The sequence below is a fragment of the Lactuca saligna genome, chromosome 6 (assembly GCF_052625555.1).
Source record: "Lactuca saligna cultivar CGN05327 chromosome 6, ASM5262555v1, whole genome shotgun sequence".
In the NCBI taxonomy this organism is placed as follows: Eukaryota; Viridiplantae; Streptophyta; class Magnoliopsida; order Asterales; family Asteraceae; genus Lactuca; species Lactuca saligna.
The window spans coordinates 157256156-157280146 of record NC_136422.1 but is presented as its reverse complement, the minus strand read 5'-3'; the positions used below and the strand labels follow the sequence as shown (position 1 = coordinate 157280146).

The 23991-nt window shown below is 36.2% G+C and overlaps 1 protein-coding gene across 1 annotated transcript; it reads left to right on the top strand.

The window, feature by feature from the left end:
- The first annotated feature begins 7339 nt into the window (after window positions 1-7339).
- Window positions 7340-11567, top strand: LOC145000941 (serine/threonine-protein kinase STY46-like). The gene is made up of 14 exons (XM_078960243.1): window positions 7340-8064; window positions 8785-8899; window positions 8985-9166; window positions 9279-9351; window positions 9440-9550; window positions 9623-9673; window positions 9759-9898; window positions 10023-10130; window positions 10228-10301; window positions 10398-10573; window positions 10647-10823; window positions 10884-10934; window positions 11070-11210; window positions 11290-11567. The coding sequence occupies exons 1-14, from the start codon at window positions 7883-7885 to the stop codon at window positions 11326-11328; spliced, it is 1620 nt and encodes a 539-aa protein (XP_078816369.1). The 5' UTR covers window positions 7340-7882; the 3' UTR covers window positions 11329-11567.
- Window positions 11568-23991: the final 12424 nt, after the last annotated feature.

Below are 23991 nucleotides of genomic sequence, written 5' to 3'. Positions count from 1 at the left end.
TTGTCACACCTACCACATGAACAAAGAGGAGGTCACCCTAAGCAAACTCCAAGGTCTTTTGAGAGTTGCTGAGAGCAACTTCAAAGACAAGTCTGTTGCACCTACTCCCAATCCGTCTGCTGCTCCTGTCTTGGAAATTGGTCAAGGAAAGGGAAAGAAGAGGAAGGCTTCATCAAAGAACTATCGCAAGGTTAAAGCCCCAGATGGTGCCTCTTCTAGTGGGACCAAAGTTGATCCCTCTAAGCCCTATCCTAACCCGAAGGAGGCAGAGTGCCACCACTACCACAAGATAGGACATTGGAAGAGAAGCTGCCCAAAATACCTGCAAGCAATCAAAGAAGGAAAGATCAAGCCATCTTTCGCAGCTATATACACAATTAAATCTAACGATTCTAATCATGCTATTTCTTGGGTTCTTGACACCGGTTGTGGTTATCACATTTGTTCAAATGTGCAGGGACTAAGAAGAAGTAGGGATGTGGAGCAAGGAAGGATCAATCTAATCATGGGGAACAGAAGATCGTCGCATGTTACCAAGATTGGAGTGTATTCTTTAGTGCTTAGGAATAATTTATGTTTAGATTTGAACAATTGTTGCTATTCGCCAGAAATGGCTAGAAACATCATTTCATTTCATGGTTTATATAGACAAGGATTTAGATTTTCTTTTAATAATGAGAATGGTTCTATTTTGGCTTATCTAAATAGTGTCTTTTACTTTGAAGCTATACCATGTAATGGAATATACGAAACTATTATGATTGTTGATAACTTAGGAAATGATGTTTTGAATATTGATTCTTCCACTAGTATGGATAAAGCATCCTTGTGGCATTGCCGTCTTGGACATGTCAACAAGAAACGCATAGCCCAACTCCAAAAGGATGGAGTGTTGGAGTCATTCGACCTTAGGGAAGATGACACATGCGAGTCTTGTTTACTTGGAAAGATGACTAAGTCACCCTTCACAAATACTTGTGAAAGGGGTGAGGGGCTATTGGACCTAATACATACCGATGTATGTGGACCCTTTAGATCAACCAAGAAGGATGGGAACCGCTTCTATGTGACTTTTACCGATGATTATAGTAGATATGGGTATATCTATTTAATCAAACAAAAGTCAGAAACCTTTGAAAAGTTCAAAGAGTTCAAGAATGAAGTGGAGAATCAATTGGGCAGGAAAATCAAGATGCTTCGATCCGATCGAGGAAGAGAGTACCTAAGTCTTGAATTCCACGATTATCTCAAGGAGTGTGGAATAGTTTCGCAATTGATGCCTCCTAGGACACCGCAGTTGAATGGTGTGGCAGAAAGGCGTAATCGAACCTTATTGGATATGGTTCGCTCTATGATGAGTCGTGCTTCACTACCTATCTTCTTTTGGGGGTATGCCTTAGAGACTGCCGCCCATATCCTTAACCGAGTCCCTACTAAGAAGGTTGCCAAAACACCTCACGAGATGTGGACGGGGAAAGCTCCCTTGTTGGCACACATCAAGGTTTGGGGTTGCGAGGCTTTCGTAAGACGAGATACTCACGACAATCTTGAACCTTGAAGTGAGCGATGTATTTTCATCGGCTACCCGCAGACATCCTTTGGATATCTCTTCTATAGACCGAAGGACAACGTTGTCTTCCTTGCGAGGAGAGGAGTTTTCCGAGAGCGAGAACTCATAAGCCAAGGAGACAGTGGGAGGCAAATCGAACTTGAAGAGATTCAAGAGTCGATAGATGAAGGAACCTCTACCACTGGCATTCAACCCGAGGAGGAAACTCCGGTTGAACCGATTGACGAGTCCTTACCTCTTAGATGTTCTGATAGAGTTAGAGTTCATCCCCAGTTTTATGGTTTTCATATTACTACCGAAGGGGACACGTATATTAGTGATGGTACACTAGTAAATCTTGATAAACCTAATAGCTATAAGGAAGCCATGGCAGGCCCGGAGTCTGTGAAATGGAAAGAGGCAATGGATAGTGAGATCCAATCCATGTACGATAACCAAGTTTGGAATTTGGTTGATTATGTGCCCGGACGTAAGACCGTTGGGTGCAAGTGGATCTTCAAGAAGAAGACCGACGTGGATGGGAACGTACACACGTATAAAGCACGATTGGTTGCGAAGGGCTTTACTCAAACTCCAGGAGTTGACTATGATGAGACCTTCTCACCAGTTGCGAAGATTAAATCTATTAGAGTGATGCTAGCAATTGTCGCCTTTCATGATTATGAAATTTGGCAAATGGATGTCAAGACCACCTTCCTTAACGGAAGGTTGGCTGAGGATGTTTACATGGATCAGCCAGAGGGGTTTGTGAATCCGAAGCATCCAAGTAGAGTGTGTAAGCTTGAGAAGTCCATTTATGGACTTAAGCAAGCGTCTCGCAGATGGAATCTTTGCTTCGATGAGAAAGTCAAAGAGTTTGGATTTGTACGAAGCGAAGACGAATCTTGTGTATATGTCAAAGCTAGTAGGAGTATAGTAAGCTTCCTCGTTCTATATGTCGATGACATATTACTCATAGGAAACGACATCCCGACTCTGCAGGAAGTCAAGTCCTGGCTCGGGAAGTGTTTCGCTATGAAGGACCTCGGAGAGGCTTCTTACATTTTGGGAATAAGGATAGTAAGAGAAAGAAGTAAGAGACTAATTGGACTTAGTCAGAATACTTACTTAGAGAAGGTACTAAAACGGTTTAGTATGGAAAACTCAAAGAAGGGAGAACTACCGATACAAGGAAATGCCAAGTTGAGTAAGACTCAAAGTCCGAGTACTGAAGCTGAAATAGCAGAAATAAGCCGAATACCGTACGCTTCCGCAGTTGGCTCAATCATGTATGTTATGACTTGTACTCGCCCTGATGTAGCCTTCGCTTTGAGCATGGTTAGCATATATCAAGGGAACCCTGGCAAAGCACATTGGATTGCGGTAAAGAACATCCTTAAGTACCTTCGGAGGACGAAAGAATGGTTCTTAGTCCTTGGAGGGAGTGATGACTTGAAGGTGCGAGGGTATAGTGATGCCAGTTTTCAGACCGATAGGGACAACTGCCGTTCGCAGTCGGGCTGGGTCTTTACCCTAAATGGAGGAGCAGTAACTTGGAAGAGTTCCAAGCAAGAGACCGTAGCTGATTCAACGTGCGAATCAGAGTACATCGCAGCGAGCGAAGCGTCGAAGGAGGCAGTATGGCTAAAGAACTTCATTGGTGATCTTTGAGTTGTGCCTGCCATAAAGGAGCCCATGGAGATTTTCTGTGATAACGAAGGTGCGGTTGCCTTGACCAAGGAACCGAGGGATCATGGTAGATCAAGACATATCGACAGAAAATATCACTTCATTAGACATCGTGTAGAAGAAGGACAACTCATAGTTAAGAGGATATCATCAGAAGATAACCCAACAGATCCGCTTATGAAGGGACTGAGTAGGGTTAAGCACTTGCAGCATGCTAGGAGTATTGGGCTGAAGGATGATATTAGTATAGATTAGATAGTATTAGAAACGTATAATAGATAAATGTAATTAACATTTGATGATTAAATAAAAGAGTTTTATTTATAAATAAAGTTACTGTCATATGTTAATTGTTTAACTATTGTTTCACTTTGCATGTTTTGACTTCCAGAATAATTGAATTTATTAGGAATAATCGAATTATTCAAATTGTCCACAATCATTCATATGTTGGAAGTAGATATGAATGAAGATTGTCATGAATTGGTGTGTAGATTGTCTAAATGGTGTTAGACATAGCAAGGGTTGCTGCAACGTTTGTGAGTGCTTATGAACTGGTTTTGAGCATTGGAACAAACCCGCGCTTGCTGGAATCACTTTATGGAATATGATATAAAAGGTGATCGCAAGACGATAATATCATATAGTCTTAAAACCTAGATATATGGTTTATTATTTTTTAATTGATTGTACATTGATAATGCGAAAACGCATCAGTAACTTGGTGTTATAAAACGCATTGTTGTGTATAGTTGGTTAATGAATAAGTAAATGCATATAAGTCGAAGTTTATCTGTAATTTTATCCTAAGAGGGTAGAAGAGATATCTTGGCCACTCGATGATTTGATTTGACTTATGTGACGGGCCCGGTCAGAACTAAATTGATGTGTTTGATTAAGTTCTATGTCGAATAAATCGGAGATCGAGAAATCAAATGCTAGACTAACCATTCCATAGGATTGTCAGCATGATATCTAATAGAGGACTGTACGATCCCTTATCTAAAGGACAAGATTGATTAGATCAGAGTTTGATAGCGTCTTTGAGAGCTACGATTGCAAACCGAATTGTACTTGTATAGTTACTAGACTTATCCAAGTGGGAGGCTGTTGGAATAGTGTCTAAGGCTGCAACTATATTAGGCAAGTATTTGACCCAGTTGTGCATGATCCTTTTGGGTTGCCTTCACCATAGCAACTTGATGGATGATTTGTTAAGAGAGAGTAAATATTATAAGGAATAATATATGGTTATTTGATTAATATAAGTCATAGATTAATTGGAATTAATTTGGTGACTTAAAGAGATTAATTAAATAAGAGGGTATAAACTGTCAATTGTTTGATAGTTACACTTTAGACTATAAATCCTTATCCAAGATAGGATGGACAATTTCTAGGGCTTGGATAAGCCAAAATCATCCATAGGGTTATCAAGGAAAGAATATGGATTAACTTAAAGTCTAAGTTATCCAATTAGGGTTAAAGCTGTAATCCTTAAGGAGTCTACAAGTATAAATAGACCCTAGGGGTGAGGGAATTCGACACACCATCTAAAGCAGAGATACTCTGGCCGAATTCCTCCCCTCTCCTCTCTCCTAAATCATCTTTTTTGCTATTGGTGTTTGTAAGCCATTAGAGGAGTGACATTTGTGACTCTAGAAGCTCCAAGACAACAAGATCAACAAGGAATTCAAAGGTATGGTTCTAGATCTGTTTCAATGTTATTATTTATTCTAATTAGCCATTAAAAGTCTTGGATTCAAAGCATGTTTAATTAGAAAGCCTAGATCCGAGCATTAGGGTTTTGCATGCGCACATAGGAAAGTTCTTATGGCTAAAAACCCATCACTAAAAACACTCCAAAGCACTCAAGGTCACCTTATTTTGCTCAAAAGGCTCAAACTAGGGTTAAGGTTTTCAAGGGAGGGTGTTAGAGAGGGGGAGGTTGAGAATGGAAGGAGTTTGGGGAAGTTAAGGATCTTAAATAGGGCTTAAACCATGAAAATAGGGTTTGGGCACTGATCGCGTACACCCAGCCTACCAGGGATGCCCTAGTACGCCCAACGTACTTCCTGTACGCCTAACATACTAAACTAAGTCCAAAACCTTCCTAACTTCTAACGGTCATAACTTCTTTGTTCTAAATTTGTTTTTGACGATCTTTATATCCACGGAAAGGTAATGAAGAGCTCTACAACCCTATCTAATTACTTTTAACTTAAAACACATCGAACTAAAATCCTTAATTCATAAAAGAAGTTAGAAACACCACTTTTCCCATTATACCCTTTGACTCCAAAGCACAAATCGAACTCTTGGATCACATAATCTACATTACCCACATCAAAATGGGTCTAAACCTCTCTTTCCCAAAGCTCGAAGCCTTCTGATACTTGATCTTCGGGCCGCGGCCCAGAATTATAAAAACAACTCAAAACCGGGTGTTACAGAAGCTGTGGAAGGAACCTGATGCAGAAGAGGTGGTGAGAGACAATGATGCAAAAGCGCACATGAACATAACACATGTAATGGGGCATAACCAAGGTATAATTAATCTAACCCTATGAATAGTGGTGGAGTTAAATACTGTAGCTAAGTCCACCGTCTTTATATATATATATATATATATATATATATATATATATATATATATAATTACATATTTTTATATAAAAATTTATAAATTATATTTCCTAAATAATCATTAGTATTTTTGTTATATAAAATATGCTTTAAATCACAAAATATAACAACTTTCTTGATATATAAATCAAAATGCAATAATTACAAAGATTCACTATAACAATAAGTGGCCCACATTTTTTAGATTTTTTTTCTCTTAAGTGTCTAAAGCAATGTTCTCAATATCGAGATCTCACCTAAGAGTGTTTTATGTTTTGCAAAATTGTGACTGTAAGATCGGATGGGGATCAGAAGATCCTACAAAATGAACACATTTAAATTTACTCACAAAACATTATATTAATTTGATGTTGGTTCAAATGTTGATAGTGGAATAAAATTAACTTGTTAAGCATAAATCATAGTTTTTTGTTGTTTTAAACCATAAGAATTAGGAAGAAAACATCTTAATTAAAAAAAATATCATTGTGATCATGTAACTAAATGCATAAGATCACAAATGTAATATCATCAATATGCTACGTCTAATTCAAGATAAATTGATGAAGTGGTGATATTCTACAAGATTTTTTGCAACTCACAATGTTCGATTTCAAGTTGAATAGACGATTTTTGAGACTCGACTATATAATAGAACTAAATAGGTGAGATCAGATCATATTAAGTTCTAAAGATCCTAGTATGGATCATAAGAGACCAATATAGATCTTGTTAGATCCTAATGTAATCGATATCGTTTTCCGCTGTAGAATCTTAGAATCATAAGATCTTAAGATCAAGATTAGAATCTTAACAACCATAGTCTAAAGTATAAACTCTAAAGTTTTTCCTTAATAACCCAACATATAGCCTAAAAAATATGTTATTTCTACACAAAACCATGCCTAAAATTCGTTCAGTGAGCTCGAAAGCTCGAAAACTAAACCTTGTGTATCACATGAAGACACATATCACCTCATATCTTAGCGAATTGTTATTTATTTAATCAATAGTTTTATGATTGTTGATAACAATAATTTTTTTTTATTGATCATGTTTTGTTTTTATTGCACATGATAAATAAACTTTATGAGAAGAAGATAATAATAACATCAAAGAGGAAAATGACATCCATATATAATTTATTATGATTATATTATATAGTTATTTTTGGAATTTATAATTATAATTATGTATTATATTTTAAATTTTGTATAAACTTATAACTATTGCAATTTGATTAATCAAAGCAGAATTATAAATTATAAAAACAAAATAATTTATTTTTTAAATAAAAGTAAATATTTTGTTAGAAGTAAAACAAAAGTAATGCAAGCCAACTCAAAGATCTTCCACTAAAAAGATCGAACCTGTGAAACATACTGTCACCCTATCATTCCTCTGGAAAATGCACACCCCGTTTGGCGTTACCTTCCTATAAAGCATGATCTAATTCGCCTCTAAATTCCTATTGCTTCAAAAATTCTTTCCACATCATAATTACCAAATCGCCCTTCCCATGGATTCATCGAATCTCACTCAATTTATACTCTCAAATCCTTTGACTCAACATCTTTGCCACTCTTCGTAATATCTCAACAATCCGTTACCCTTTTCCGTCCTTTCACTTCTCAACAAACTTCCCAACCCTATCCACTCCACCTTTATTTCACTTTCTCTCTCACACATTTCACCAAAACACACAGTGACAAAACCATTAGCCCCCCTCCTTCAAAAAGCCTGACCCCCTTTCAAAGTTTTTTCTTCAAATGGCGAAAGACCTCTAATGGCTGACCAAATTGCCCTTGCGACTCGTCTAAAAGTACAAACTTACCCTCTTTTTTCCTAGATTCCGTCAACACACCGTCAAAGATCCCCCACCGCCACCGCCACCGCCACAAGACTTACTCTCGTTTTCGCCGGAGAAGATATTCTCCGATCACTTTCTTTCATCTTACTTGATATAGATATTCCTCTACGTATGGAGTAAGGTTGTACATTGAAAAAATTCGTGGAGTGATGGATTTAGTTGAAGGAGTTGGTGAAAGCTCTTCACCGCCGAGGAGTTTTGGAGGTTTCAGCGGCAACGAGATAGTGAATGATGTGTATAATCGGTTACTGGAGATTGGAAACGAAGAGGCTACCTCTCATCCTCAATTTCGTGATCAATTGGAAGCTCACTTCAATCGATTACCTGCTAGGTATATTTAGATTATCAATTCGTATCTCCTTTTTAGATAATCTCTCATCTGCAGATTCTTGAGTTCTTGAGTGTGTAATAATGCGCTTAGCGCATTATTATATTGAATATGATTACGCATGTAGTTTTCATTTATTTATTTAGCGTGGAATTTTTTGTGGAGGTAGCTTAACTATGTAAATATGGGGAAAGTGTGCGCAATGTGTTGTTCACTTGTTCTTGGATCGAAGGGAATAGAATTTGGTGATTAATCACTTATATTACTCTAAAGTAGTGCTTGCGTGTAGGTTTCTAATGCGTTTGTTCCACTTTATTATGTTTTTGTTGATAATTCCTAGTGGATTTTTCAATCTACTTTGGAGATTGAATCATTTATCATGTGTAAAAGAAGATGCCGTGAACCAGTGACACTGTAGTTTTGGCTATTGTATACTCTATTTTTAGTAAACACGCATATACATTTATTTATCTATTAATATCCAGATATGTTTAGGATAATTTGTTATTTAAATACCAAATGAGTATATGTTTCTTTGATATTACTGATTCTATTCCACCTTTCAATCTTTGTGTTATTGTAATTCCTATTATGAACAGGATACTAAGCCAATTCACAATCAAACTTTCTGTAGCAGATGTGAAAACAGAGTATCGATTAAATTCTATACATATTGAGAAACATTTTCATTTATTAATAAAATTTGGTTTTTATATGTCCCAGTTATGCACTTGATATCAACTTGGATAGAGTTGAAGATGTATTGTTACATCAGAAGCTCCTTGTTTTAGCAAAGGACCCTGAGAATAGACCTGTTTTTCATGTCCGCTTTTTAGAGGTAATGTTTTATAGATAACTGTGGCTTTTCTAAACATAATCAACATTATGTCTTACCTTTTTATACTCCACAATTGAGTTTACAGAACTTTGGGACTCAAGCAGATGAAGAACAAGAATTAACTGTTGGACCTGAGTTGTCATCACATGACATGAAGCCTGAGATGGATTTTGAAGCTTGTTCTAAACTTGAGGACTTAAACTTGGAGGTCAAAAAAACTTCTCTTGACAAGGTCAAACAGAATCTTGATGAAGACTCTTTCAGAAGGTATTGTATTATATGAGATATCTTGTGTATACACTACATACTCTCTTCCTCATAATTTGTCAACTTTTTTATGATGAAGGGAATAAGTTGACATGTGGTGAATGTTTTTCAGGCAGGATGACATCCATGTCCCAATTCATGAAGTGATATTTTCAGCTGTTGATAAGCCTAAACTCCTTAGTCAGGTATCAGTTCTTGTTACTGAGTTCATATATCTATGCTGTTATTTTGTGACATAGTCTTGTATTTTTAATCTTTCTTCTTTTCCTTTAGCTTTCAGCTTTGCTTTCTGACATAGGACTCAACATACGTGAAGCACATGTGTTTTCAACAACTGATGGCTATTCTTTAGATGTGTTTGTGGTTGATGGGTGGCCTCTTCAGGTACTATTTGTATCAATTTTCTTTGTTATTTTCTTCATCTCTTATTTCTGAATGTTATTATGTTCTAATCAGGAAACAAAAGCTCTACATGTAGCAATGGAGAGAGCAATTGCTAGGAGTGAGGTACTTCATCTTATTATTATTATTTTATTATATACATATATCTTTATTTCTATGAAATATGTATTTACTTTTGTTAACTTTTTAGGGTTCATGGTCGGGTTCTAAACGTTCAAAATCAGCAATAGAAAGAGCAGTAGCTGCTGAAGCTAGCTTTATAGATACAGAGATAGATATAAGATTACTCAAAATAGGAGAAAAAGTTGCATCTGGATCTTGTGGTGATCTGTATGTCCATTATTTATTATTATTATTATTATTGCTTTCATTTAATTTAACTCTGAATATTCTCTCTCTCTCTCTCTCTCTCTCTCTCTCTCTCTCTCTTTTTTTTTTTAAAAATTTTGGCAAGGCATCGTGGTGTGTATGTTGGTCAAGAAGTTGCTGTGAAAATTCTTAGATCTGAGCACCTGAATGAAGCATTGGAGCATGAATTTTCACATGAAGTTACTATTCTTAGGTAAATTTTTTTTTTTATCAAAGCAATAAATCTCATACTCCAAAAGCAAAAGTTTTATTGTTTATTATTTTTTTTAATAATTGTTTGCTTTTTACAGGGAGGTTCGTCATAGAAACGTTGTTCGTTTTATTGGTGCTTGTACAAAGCAGCCAAACTTGTGCATAATAACAGGTATCAACTTCTTTTAGAAGTAGAAATTATTGTTTATATAAAATTCCAAGTTTTTTCCAAGCATTTAATAAAAATATATACAATTTACGTTTGCAGAATACATGCCAGGTGGCAGCCTTTATGAATATTTACATAAAAACCACCACAACTTGGCCCTTCCCCAATTAGTTCAGTTTGCTATTGATGTTTGTAAAGGAATGGAGTATCTACACAAGAGCAATATCATTCATAGGGACCTCAAAACTGCCAATTTGCTCATGGATAGTAATAATGTAAATCTTTATTATTATTATTATTTTTTTAATGACTTTGGTTTTTGTCACATATTTGGAATGTTTTGTTTAGGTTGTAAAGGTGGCTGATTTTGGGGTTGCGCGCTTTCAGAATCAAGAGGGAGTTATGACAGCTGAGACTGGAACATATCGATGGATGGCTCCCGAGGTCATAAATCATCAACCGTATGATCAAAAAGCAGACGTTTTCAGTTTCGCCATTGTGTTGTGGGAGCTCGTCACAGCCAAGGTAAAATTTCACTTCTTACAAGGGCAAAAACGTCATTTGACTACCAATGTTTATTTGTAGATTCCTTACGATAACATGACGCCATTGCAAGCAGCCTTGGGAGTAAGACAGGTAGGCGTAGCTCTCTACTTTCCATTATCTTTTTTTTCTTATCATTTATCAATATAATAAATAATTAAAATTACACAACTCGGCTACTTTATAAAATTTTAAAATAAAAAATTGTATTTTTATATGTGTGATCAGGGGCGTCGACCGGAGCTTCCAACAAATACACACCCAAAGCTTTTGGAATTGATGCAAAGATGCTGGGAAACTGATCCTGTCAACCGCCCTTCTTTCTCTGAAATCAAAGTTGAATTAGTAACATTTCTAAAGGAACTTCAGGTACATAATACTTATTATATGATTTTAATTTTATTTTTTTATATATTTAACTGATTAATGAGTTTTTTGGGTGGTGTAGAATTTACAGGAGAAAGGTGAGACACGAAGTGAAAGTTGAGTATAGGAAAATTGCGTAATACAGTATGTAGATGAATACGAGTGTATAGAGAGAGGGGGTTTTTCTTAATACAAAAGAGACAACTAAAAGAAAGCGTGCGTGTAATAGAATCATATACTCCAAGAATGGCTTTTCACTGTTGTTCACCAAAGATTTGTGTTTTTTTCATACTCAAGAATTGGTTTTCAGTGTTGTTGAGCAATGATTTGTGTTATGTGTCTTTGTTTTTCCATACTTAATCTGCTTGTGTTGATATTAGTTAAAACTACAAAACTATACAATAGTCCCAACCGAGTGTTAAAATGCAAGTTTATATGTATATATACATACATACATACATATATACATACGTATGCCAGTTATCCGGGTCTTGCTTCTAGCTCATGGTCCGGTGAGTGTGTGTTATGGTCAAGTTAGATCGTGATGTGAAGTGGGTCGATTCTTCCTAGCGGGAAGGAGCCGACTTGAAGAGTGCATGTTAAGGGAGAGAAGAGAGTGGAATGTTTAGAGTAGGAAGAAAAAGAAGACATGATAATATTATATTAGATGGTATCTACTAGTCTACTAATACTTTCTCCTTTTCAAATTGATAGTTCAGTTTTGATTTTTAAAGTTTTTTTTCTTTGATTTTGACATTAAATATTTTTATTTGTATTATATATTACTAAAACTTATAATACTGAAAAAACATTTAAATTACAATATATTCATATATTTTGCAATAAGTATTATCTATTAAAAACAAAAATATTTAAGATCAAAGTTGTAAGAAAAAAAGATTTTAAAAATAAAAAGTGTACTATCAATTTAGGACGGAAGTAGTATAATATAAGATATATTCTTGTTGTTGGATCTTTGTTACTATGCATGATGGAAGATATTGTACTTTTCTATCATTTGTTCTTTTGTGCTTTCATCTTCCATCCTTTTGTTTGGGAGGCCGGGGATAATCCCATATAATGCACCTTAGTCGGAAATATTGTTGACGTCAAGACATAACGTTTTGGACTTAATGCTACTACATCTACTTGTAGAATAAATCTTTCTTGCTGCTAGGCAAGGTCATTATTGTAATATATATTCTATGATATTTAGTTAAAGCAGCTTTAAGAAGTTGTAAAAATTCTGTTGGATTAAAGTGTCTAAGATCATAAATAAATTAATAAAGTGTCTAAGATCATAAATAAATTAATATATACTTGAATTGAAACAAAGTTTTTTTTTGGGTTGCCCTCATAACTAGTATACTATATAGAATGATATTTGGAGAGAGAGAGAGAGAGAGAGAGAGAGAGAGAGAGAGAGAGAGAGAGAGAGAGAGAGAGATTGATTAATAAATTGTAATAAATGATTTGTTTATATATTATATGATTAATATATTAATTAGAAATAGTATTATTAAGAACTAATAATAAATTAATTGAAATTAATTTTAAGATTAATTAGATTAACTAAAAGTGTAAGGACTTAAGTTATAACTGTTTAATAGTTGAACAAGAAGGAATTTCAGAACCATCCAAGGCTTGAATGGTTCTGGGAAGGATCCTAACAGGATTTAAATTATTCCTTATAGATAATTAATAGATTAGATAATTAGCTAGTTGAAATATTAATATTATATTCAAATTAGGGTTTCCAAGGTTCCTTGTATCAGCTATAAATAGGACCCCTTGGCCTATGGATTTCTTCCACTCATTCCCAAGAGAATAATCGATTTTCTTCCTTTTCCTCCTCTCTACTCAAGTATTCTAATTGTTAGGGTTCGGGTACAAACCATTAGAGACATCAAACTTTTGGTGCTAAACTTTCTGAAGAAATCAAGAACTGGATCAAGGATTTAGTTGCAATGATAAATTAAAAGTATGTAAACCTTAACTTATAAATTTTAATTTCAATAGGGCTCTTTTAGGGTTCTTGATATTAATTGTTTATTGGTATCAATCAGAGAAAACATAGATATTTGTAGGTTGCATGTGAAGTTAAAGGTTAAGATTTTTGCTTCATATGTATTTTAATAGCCTATAAAACCCATCAGTGGTATCAGAACCATTGTTTTCTATTGATTGTGCATAAAATTAAATGAATCAAATTTGGGTTTATAAAAAATAAACCCTTTGCCTTGAGAATTTCAAATTTGCTAGGGATTCTTGAAACCCTAGCCTCCGTAACCCTATTTTTGAAAATTATTAGGTTCCCTTAAGGTTTTCAACTTTACTTAATTATTATTTTAATTGCCTTAAAATTTGAGCAATTAAAACATAATAACCCTAAACCTTAATTTCAAAAATTAGAAGGTTTTTGAATTAGGATTAAATTTGAATTATTTTATTAATTTTTTAATTAAAAATAATTATTTAATTTTAAATGATTTGATTTAATTTAATTAAAATATAAAGATAAATCATAATTGGTTTAATATTAATTAATTAAAAGTTTAATTCGAATAATTAATATTTAAACTTAGAGTTTTAAAAGGCTATATATATATATATATATATATATATATATATATATATATATATATATATATATATATATATATATATATATATATATATTAATTATACTTTTAGAGGATATAAGGAAACTGCATATAGAATGACCATTGAATGTGTGTCCTCTTCACTAACCGCTCTTTTGTGTGGTAGATGGTCGTTAGTTGAACGAGTTTGATAGGACATAATCAAATTAAGTGTATAATTTGTAAAAGTACTATAACCTTCTTTTAAAATCTCAATCTAGTTACTTTAAGAAAAATGTGAAAAGTATGTCAATCCATGAAAAATGCATATCATTCTTTATTAATTGTTAGCGGAGTGTGTGTGGCTAACCGAAACACTAATTTGAGACTATAAAGTTGACATGATAGCACAACTCAAAAATTATCATTATTGATGGAACATGTGTGGTTTATCGACACAGTAATCTGAGATGATAAATGACATCGAAGTTGTCAAGTGAGTTTGTACGGTTATTCACATCTTGTTTGTGATCATCGGTATCCCAGTCACAACTAAAAGAGCATAATCTGAGATTGAATATGACATTGATAAGATTTAATGAATCTTAAAAGATTTAGGAATTTCATATTTGATTGAAATTGGTGAATTGTCTTACCTACCTTTATGTATTAATACTATTACATACCTCTTCTTGATTGTGAATTGTATTTTGGATCCTAACCTTAAAATTTTATTGTGGGTTAAAATATTAAGAATTTGTGTCAACTAACTAAAACTTTCACTCTTAATAGATGTCTACTTCTGGTGATACTACTATTGCTCAAACCTCCACCAACAACTCCAACTTCAACGTTTTGACGATCTTATCGAAAGATAAGCTAGCTGGTCCAAACTACATGGAATGGATGCGAATTCTCAAAACGACTCTATGATACCAGAGCAAAGAGCATGTTCTCGAAAATCCTCTACTTGAAGTCGATGAGTCAACTGCTACTCCAGAGGAGCTTGCCACTTACAAACAACACTATGACGACACAACAAAGTTTACTTGCATAATGGTTGCAACCATGGTACCTGAGTTGCAAAAGTTCTACGAGAACTATTGGCCATACAAGATGTGCTTGGATCTTGCTGAAAAGTTTTACAAGAAAACATGACAAAAAAAAAGGTATGAGGTCGTCAAGGCGTTAATGGCATGCAAGTTGAAGGAAGGAGAATCTGTGTGCAACCATGTGCACAGAATGTAGCGATATGTAGAGCGGTTGGAAAAGCTTAATGTGACTTTTGACAAGGAGTTGGGCATATACATGGTCCTTAACTCTTTGCCTCTTAGTTATGATCAGTTCATTTGACATATCATTTGAACAAAACAGAGACCACATTGACCCAACTCCACAACTTGTCGCAAACTGCCGAGTCAGAGATAAAGAAAATTCAGGTCCCTTTTGCGGAAATTGCTCCTGTACTGGCCATTGGTCAAAACAGAGGGAAGAAGGGGAAAGTTGATCCTCAATCAAACTGGAAGGGCAAGGTCCATGCTAGAGCATCTGACTGTTGGCCGAAGACAAAGCCAAACTTTGATATTCCTGCTGTTAGTGATCCTGAGGAGGACACTTGCTACTATTGTAACGAAAAAGGGCATTGGAAACGAAGATGCCCAAAATACTTTCCAGATTTAAAGGATGGCAAGGTGAAGCCATCTTCGACAGGTATGCACATTATTCAATTCAATAAATCACAACTTACTCAATCTTGGGTCCTTGCCACAACATGTGGTTTCCACATTTATTTTGATTTGCGGGGGCTAAGAGAAAGTAAGGAAGTGGAGCATGGAAGAATAAATCTAATCATGGGGAATATGCGGTCTTCACCTGTTACCAAGATTGGAACTTATGGTTTAGTGCTCAGTGGTGATGTTGAGATAGATTTAATTAATTGCTATTATTTGTCAGAAATGACAAGAAACATTTTTTTTCTTTTCATGCATTGTTCAGACAAGTTTTTCAATATTTGTTTAATGACGTGAATGGTTCTATTATAAAAGCAGTGTTTTTATGTTTAGATTTACCTTGTAATGGTGTGTATGCAACTATGATTTATGTTAATAACTTAGGCATTTCATATTGATTCGTGACAAGGAATGCTTGTAACATTGTTGTTTTGGGCACATTAACAAGGAACACATTTCCTAACTCCAAAAGGATGGACCGTTGGAATCATTTGACTAAGATCATATGATGAATGAGAATCTTGTATTTTGGGCAAGATGACAAAATCAACTTTCATTGGAACATGTGAAAAAAGTGAAGTATTGTTGGACCTTATCCATACGGATGTGTATGGGACCTTCAGATATGCTACAAGAGATACCAATCAATACTACATGATGTTTATAGATGATTATAGCACATATGGGTATATCTACTTGATCAAACATAAATCAAAAACTTTTGAAAAGTTCAAAGAGTTTAAGCATGAGGTCAAGAATCAATTGGGTAGGAAGATAAAGATGCTTCGATCTGCAGAGATGGAGAGTATCTTAGTATTGAAAGACGCCCATATCCTAAATCTTGTTCCCACTAAGAAAGTTTCCAAAACACCGCATGAGATGTGGACAGGGAAAGTACCCTCGCTCGCATATATCAAGGTATGGGGTTGTGAAGCTCTCGTAAGATGAGAGACTCATAAAAAACTATAACCTAGAGTCGAGAGGTGTATTTTAATTGGCTACCCACAAAAGTCTTTTGGATACTTGTTCTACAGACCTAGTGAGAACGGGGTCTTTGTAGCTCGAAGGGGGGCCTTTCACGAGAAAACTCATATTCAAAAAGAAAAGAGGGAGTGCAATTGACCTTGAAGAGGTTCATGAGTCAGCTAATGAAGGAAACTTAGATGACGCTAGCTCTCAACCAGAGGATGAGACTCATGTTGATCCCATTGACAATTTATTACCTCTTCATCGGTCCAATAGGGTTAGCGTGCCACTTGAGTTCTATGGTTTCCATATTACTGTAGATAGGGACACATTTATCAGTGATAGAACACTGGTAATTTTAGAAGAGCCTGCTAACTACAAGGAAGCAACGACAAGTCCCGAGGCTTTCGAATGAAAGGAGGAAATGGACAACACAATTCAGTCCATGTATGACAACCAAGTGTGGAACTTGGTTGATCAGGAACCTGGTTGAAAGACAGTAGGTTGAAGATGGATCTTCAAGAAGAAGACTGATATGGATGGGAAAGTACACATGTTCAACGATCGGCTGGTTGTGAAGGGCTTTACTCAAACTCAAGGGGTTAACTATGATGAAACCTGCTCACTAGTGGCTAAGATCAAGTCAATTGGGATTATGCTTTCCATAACTGCCTTTTATTATTATGAGGTATGGAAAATGGATGTTTAAACAACTTTCCTAAATGGAAAGTTAACTGGGGAGCTCTACACGAGTCAACCAAAAGGTTTTCTACATGCCAAGTATCTTGATAGAGTGTGTAAGCTTGAGAAATGCATTTATGGATTGAAACAAGCATCTCACAGTTGGAATCTTTGCTTCTAAGAGAAGGTCAAATACTTTGGATCTCTAGAAGTGAGGATAGGTCCCACGTGTATGTCAAAGCTATTGAGAGTATAATAACATTCCTAGTGTTGTATGTTGATGACATACTCCTTATAGGAAACAACATTCCAACCTTGTAAGAAGTGAAATCTTGGCCGAGGAAGTGTTTTTCTATGAAGAATCTAAGGGAAACTGTTGGATTAGTATCTAAGCCCGTAACCATATTTGGTAAGTACTGGACCCGGTTGTGCATGGTCCTTTTGGGTTGCCTTCACCAAAGCAACTTGACTGGAGAAATTAAATAGAGAGAGAGGTTATTGTGATTTATTAATATGTTATAAGAATAATATATTAAAGGAAAATCATATTTGTTTAATTAATATTGGTCAATAATTAATTAGGAATTAATTTTGTGATCAAGTGTAATTAATTAAACTAGAGGGGCAGAATTGTAATTATAAGATAGTTGCAAGATAAGGCAATATTTATCCTTGTTAAAGGATGAACGAATTTAAGGATAAGGATATCCTTAAAATTGTCCAAGGATAAGAGGATAAGGGTTTTTCAAGGCTTATCTTGTGGTTGCTTGGTGGGCAAGTAAGTGGATAAGGATAAGGACTTAAACCCTAATCTAAACCCTATATAAAGACCCCTAGGCCTTGTGAATTCGTGTACATGCTCCTAAGAGGTCCCAAGGACGAATTCCAACTCCTCCGTCCTCTATCTTAAGCCTCTCCAATTGCTTGTGGTGTTTGTGAGCCATTAGAGGCACTACACTTGTGGTGCTTGCTTTCAAGACTTAGGATTTGAAGATTTAAGTTGTTATTGCAATATAACAACAAGAGGTATTTAAACCAACCTTTGTATGTTAATTTTGAAAATAGCAATGCACATTAGGGTTTTATTCTTGTGTTCATAATGTTGTGTATCTAATAGTGAAAACATAGATCCAAATCTAGGGTTGCATGCACACTTAGCATTGTTTGTATAAAACCCATCAGTGGTATTAGAGCCTTTGGTTAACATGTTTTCAATTAGTTTTATTCAATTGTATGAACTTGACAAATTAGGGTTTATAGCCAATAAACCCTAGGAGGCCATAGATTTCGAGATTAGGGTTTCCTAACCCTAATTTGCGAAAATCTTGAAAGGGTTTTTGAATCCTTTCCTTTCAATCCAAGATTTCGAAATCTAGGGTTTGCAAACCCTTAGATTTCGAGATTTGCCTCCTTCCCCAAGATAAGATCCTAAATTTTAGGGATTTGGATAATCCCATATCTTGTAATTATCCTTTAATAGTTAAATATGGTAATTAAAGATCATGAATTATCCCATCCCTATTTTCGAAATTTATGGAGGGATTTAAGGGATTAGGATAATTTAAATGTTTAAATGATAATTATCTTTTAGATCTAGATAATCCCTTATGATTTGATAATACAAATTAATAGTTTAATTTAAGATAATTATTAAATCAAGAGTTTTAATAATTAAAATTTTAATTTAAGTGACATTAAATTTCGAAAATTTTAATTAAAGATTAAAACCCTAGTATTTTTGAAATGTTTAAAATACACCATATACTATTATATTATTACAAGCTTAATATATATATATATATATATATATATATATATATATATATATATATATATATATATATATATATATATATGTATAATTAAAATGCTAGTCTTACCGTTAGTAGGCCTCATTCACGAAGCCGGTCTAAAAGGTGGGTATAAGGTTGCGGCCTATAAAATGGTGCTTAATGGGTGTACACTCACACCCACCGCTTGCTTGATCGGTGGAGGGTCGATAGCCAAACGGGTAGGATAGGGCAACCTCATCCTCTCATTAAAAGTATAATAAGAAATACAAAGTAACTACATGTTTTCCAAAATTTCCCAATCTTAGTTACTTTAGGAAAAGTGAATTGATGCAATCCCATGAAATTACACTTTGCACCTTGCTAAGAAGTTAGTGGAGCGTGTGTGGTTTACCGGCATACTAATTGGTTCTAAGCGAAGGTGGTAAAGGGTGATTCATTGTTTATCATAGTTCGATGGAGCGTGTGTGGTTTACTGGCACATCGAATAGGTGATCGTTACAACGAAGGCACCATGTGAATTTGCATGGTAATTCACACCCACTTTGTGATCCTCGATATCCTAATCACAAACGAGAGGGGCATATCGAGATTTAAACATGCCATTGAAAAGTTTCAATGAATCTCATCCGAACCTAGGAATTCTCAATACATTTAGAACTTAGAGTTAGGTTTTTCATGATGGAGAATTAGTGAATCGTCATTCACTTACCTTCAAATTATTTGCATTTAGATTACGGCATCCCTTTTCTAAGATGTAAATATTGTTGTTGGATCCTAGCCCTAATTTTCTTATTGGGTGATTATTAGGGATTCATATTCTAATCTATCTTTGTCCTTTTTCTTTAGAGATGTCGAAATCAAACAACGTTGCCGATAGTTCCTTCACATTGATGAGCCTTTGCCAAAAGGTTACTTTCGATGGAACGAACTTTAGCAAATGGATAAGATACATTCACACAATTGATCGCTACGAAGACAAGGAGTATGTCCTCGATGAAAAGCTTGAAAAGATCAATGCTGAAATTGCTACTCCAGCTGAAATGAGTGCTTTTGAGACTCATGAGCGTGGTGCAACGAAGGTTCACTGCATCATGATAGCCACAATGAACTCTGAATTCCAAAAGTCCTATGAGGACATGTACCCGTACGAGATGCATCAAGACTTATTGGAGCGATACCACCAAAATGCAAGACAAGAGCGTTATGAGATCTTCACTAACATGATTTCCGCTAAGATGGGTCATGGAGAGTCTCTTACCGTGCACCTGCAAAAGATGCAAAGGTATGTCGATCGTCTTCGCAAGTTGAATGTTGACTTTGGGGAAGACTTGGCAATCGACATGGTGCTTCACTCTTTGCCTCCAAGCTATAATCAATTTAGGATGACCTACCACATGAACAAAGAAGAGGTCACCCTAAGCAAACTCCAAGGTCTCTTGAGGGTCGCTGAGAGCAACTTCAAAGACAAGTCTGTTGCACCAACTCCCAATCCAGCCGTTGCTCCTGTCTTGGCTATTGGTCAAGGGAAGAGAAAGAAGAGGAAGGCTTCGTCCAAAAACCAACGCAAGGTGAAAGCCCAAGATGGTGCCTCTTCTAGTCGGACCAAAGTTGATCCCGCTAAGCCCTGCTCTAACCCTAAGGAGGCTGAATGTCACCACTGCCACAAGATAGGACATTGGAAGAGAAGCTGCCCAGAGTGCCTGCAAGTCGTCAAGGAAGGAAAGATCAAGCCATCTTTCGCAGGTATATACACAATTAAATCTAACGATTCTAATCATGCTACTTCTTGGGTTATTGATACCGGTTGTGGTTACCACATTTGTTCTAATGTGCAGGGACTAAAAGGAAGTAGGGATGTGAAGCAAGGAAGGATAAATCTAATCATGGGGAACAGAAGATCGTCGCTTGTGACCAAGATTGGAGTATATTCTTTAGTGCTTAGGAATAGTTTATGCTTAGATTTAGAAAATTGTTGCTATTTGCCAGAAATGGCTAGAAACATCATTTCATTTCATGGTTTTTTTAGACAAGGTTTTAGATTTTTTTTAATAATGAGAATGGTTCTATTTTAGCTTATCTAAATGGTGTCTTTTACTTTGAAGCTATACCATGTAATGGAATTTATGAAACTGTGATGATTGTTGATAATTTAGGAAATGATGTTTTGAATATAGATTCTTCCAATAGTTTGGATAAAGCATCCTTGTGGCATAGTCGTCTTGGAGATGTCAACAAGAAACGCATAGCCCAACTCCAAAAGGATGGAGTGTTGGAGTCATTCGACCTTAGGGAAGATGACACATGCAAATCTTGTTTGCTTGGAAAAATGACTAAGTCACCCTTCGCTGGTACGTGCGAAAGGAGTGAAGGTTTATTGGACCTAATACATACCGATGTATGTGGACCGTTTAGATCAACCACAAAGGATGGGAACCACTTCTACGTGACTTTTACCGATGACTATAGTAGATATGGGTATATCTATTTAATCAAGCAAAAGTCAGAAACTTTTGAAAAGTTCAAAGAGTTTAAGAATGAAGTGGAGAATCAATTGGGCAGGAAGATCAAGATGCTTCGATCCGATCGAGGAGGAGAGTACCTAAGTCTTGAATTCCACGAATATCTCAAGGAGTGTGGAATAGTTTCACAATTGACGCCACCTAGGACACCACAATTGAATGGTGTGGTAGAAAGGCGTAATCGAACCTTATTGGATATGGTTCGCTCTATGATGAGTCGTGCTTCACTATCAATCTCTTTTTGGGGGTATGCCTTAGAGACTGTTGCCCATATCCTTAACCGAGTCCCTACTAAGAAGGTTGCCAAAACACCTCACGAGATGTGGACGGGGAAAGCTCCTTCGTTGGCACATATCAAGGTTTGGGGTTGCGAGGCTTTCGTAAGACGAGATACTCACGACAAACTCAAACCTCGAAGTGAGCGATGTATTTTCATCGGCTACCCGCATAAATCCTTTGGATATCTCTTCTATAGACCGAAGGATAATGTTGTCTTTGTTGCGAGGAGAGGAGTTTTCCGAGAGCGAGAACTCATAGGCCAAGAGGATAGTGGGAGGCAAATCGAGCTTGAAGAGATTCAAGAGTCGATAGATGAAGGAACCTCCACCGCTGGCACTCAACCCGAGGAGGAAACTCCGGTTGAACCAATTGACGAGTCCTTACCTCTTAGACATTCTGATAGAGTTAGAGTTCAACCCCAGTTTTATGGTTTTCATATTACTACCGAAGGGGACACGTATATTAGTGATGGTATACTAGTAAATCTTGATGAACCTAATAGCTATAAGGAAGCCATGGCAGGCCTGGAGTCTGCAAAATGGAAAGAGGCGATGGATAGCGAGATCCAATCCATGTATGATAACCAAGTTTGGAATTTGGTTGATCATGTGCCCGGACGTAAGACCGTTGGGTGTAAATGGATCTTCAAGAAGAAGACCGACGTGGATGGAAAGGTACACACATATAAAGTGCGATTGGTTGCGAAGGGCTTTACTCAAACTCCTAGAGTTGACTATGATGAGACCTTCTCACCAGTTGCGAAGATAAAGTCTATTAGGGTAATGCTAGCTATTGCTATATTTCATGATTATGAGATTTGGCAAATGGATGTCAAGACCGCTTTCCTTAATGGAAAGTTGGCTGAGGATGTTTACATGGCTCAGCCAGAAGGGTTTGTGGATCTGAAGCATCCGAATAGAGTGTGTAAGCTTGAGAAGTCCATTTATGGACTTAAGCAAGCATCTCGCAGAAGGAATCTCTGCTTCGATGAGAAAGTCAAAGAGTTTGGATTTGTACGAAGCGAAGATGAGTCGTGTGTATATATTAAAGCCAGTGGGAGTATAGTAAGCTTTCTAGTTTTATATGTCGATGACATATTACTCATAGGAAACGACATCCCGACTTTGCAGGAGGTTAAGTCCTGGCTCGGGAAGTGCTTCGCTATGAAGGACCTCAGAGAAGCTTCTTACATTTTGGGAATAAGGATAGTAAGAGAAAGAAGTAAGAGACTAATTGGACTTAGTCAGAACACTTACTAAGAGAAAGTACTAAAACGTTTTAGTATGGAAAACTCGAAGAAGGGAGAATTACCGATACAAAGTAATGCCAGATTGAGTAAGACTCAAAGTCCGAGTACCGAAGCTGAGATAGCTGAAATGAGCCGAGTTCCTTACGCTTCCGCAGTTGGCTCAATCATGTACGCTATGACTTGTACTCACCCTGATGTAGCCTTTGCTTTGAGCATGGTTAGTAGATATCAAGGGAACCCTGGCAGAGCACATTGGATTGCTGTGAAGAATATCCTTAAGTACCTTCGGAGGACGAAGGAATGGTTTTTAGTCCTCGGAGGGAGTGATGACTTGAAGGTGCGAGGGTACAGTGACGCCAGCTTCCAAACCGATAGGGACAACTACCGTTCACAATCGGGCTGGGTCTTTACCCTAAATGGAGGAGCAGTGACTTGGAAGAGTTCCAAACAGGATACAGTAGCTGATTCAACGTGCGAATCAGAGTACATAGCAGCGAGTGAAGCGTCAAAGGAGGCAATATGGCTAAAGAACTTCATTGGTGACCTTGGAGTTGTACCCGCCATAAAGGAGCCCATGGAGATTTTCTGTGATAATGAAGGAGCGGTTGCCTTGACCAAGGAACCGAGGGATCATGGTAGATCTCGACATATCGACAGAAAATATCATTTCATCAGACATCGTGTAGAAGAAGGACAACTCATAGTGAATAGGATATCATCAGAAGATAACCCAGCAGATCCGCTTACGAAGGGACTGAGTAGGGTTAAGCACTTGCAGCATGCTAGGAGTATTGGGCTGAAGGATGGTATTAACATAGATTAGATAGCTTTAGAAACGTATAATAGATAAATGTAATTGACATTTGATGATTAAATAAAGGAGTTTTATTTATAAGTAAAGTTACTGTCATATGTTAATTGTTTAACTATTGTTTCACTTTGCATGTTTTGACTTCCAGAATAATTGAGTTTATTAGGAATAATC

Coding starts and splice junctions, on each gene's coding strand:
- LOC145000941 (XM_078960243.1), top strand. CDS start 7,883: ATGGATTTAGTTGAAGGAGTTGGTGAAAGCTCTTCACCGCCGAGGAGT. Junction 8,065..8,784: donor TTCAATCGATTACCTGCTAG/GTATATTTAGAT, acceptor TATATGTCCCAG/TTATGCACTTGATATCAACT. Junction 11,211..11,289: donor CATTTCTAAAGGAACTTCAG/GTACATAATACT, acceptor TGGGTGGTGTAG/AATTTACAGGAGAAAGGTGA.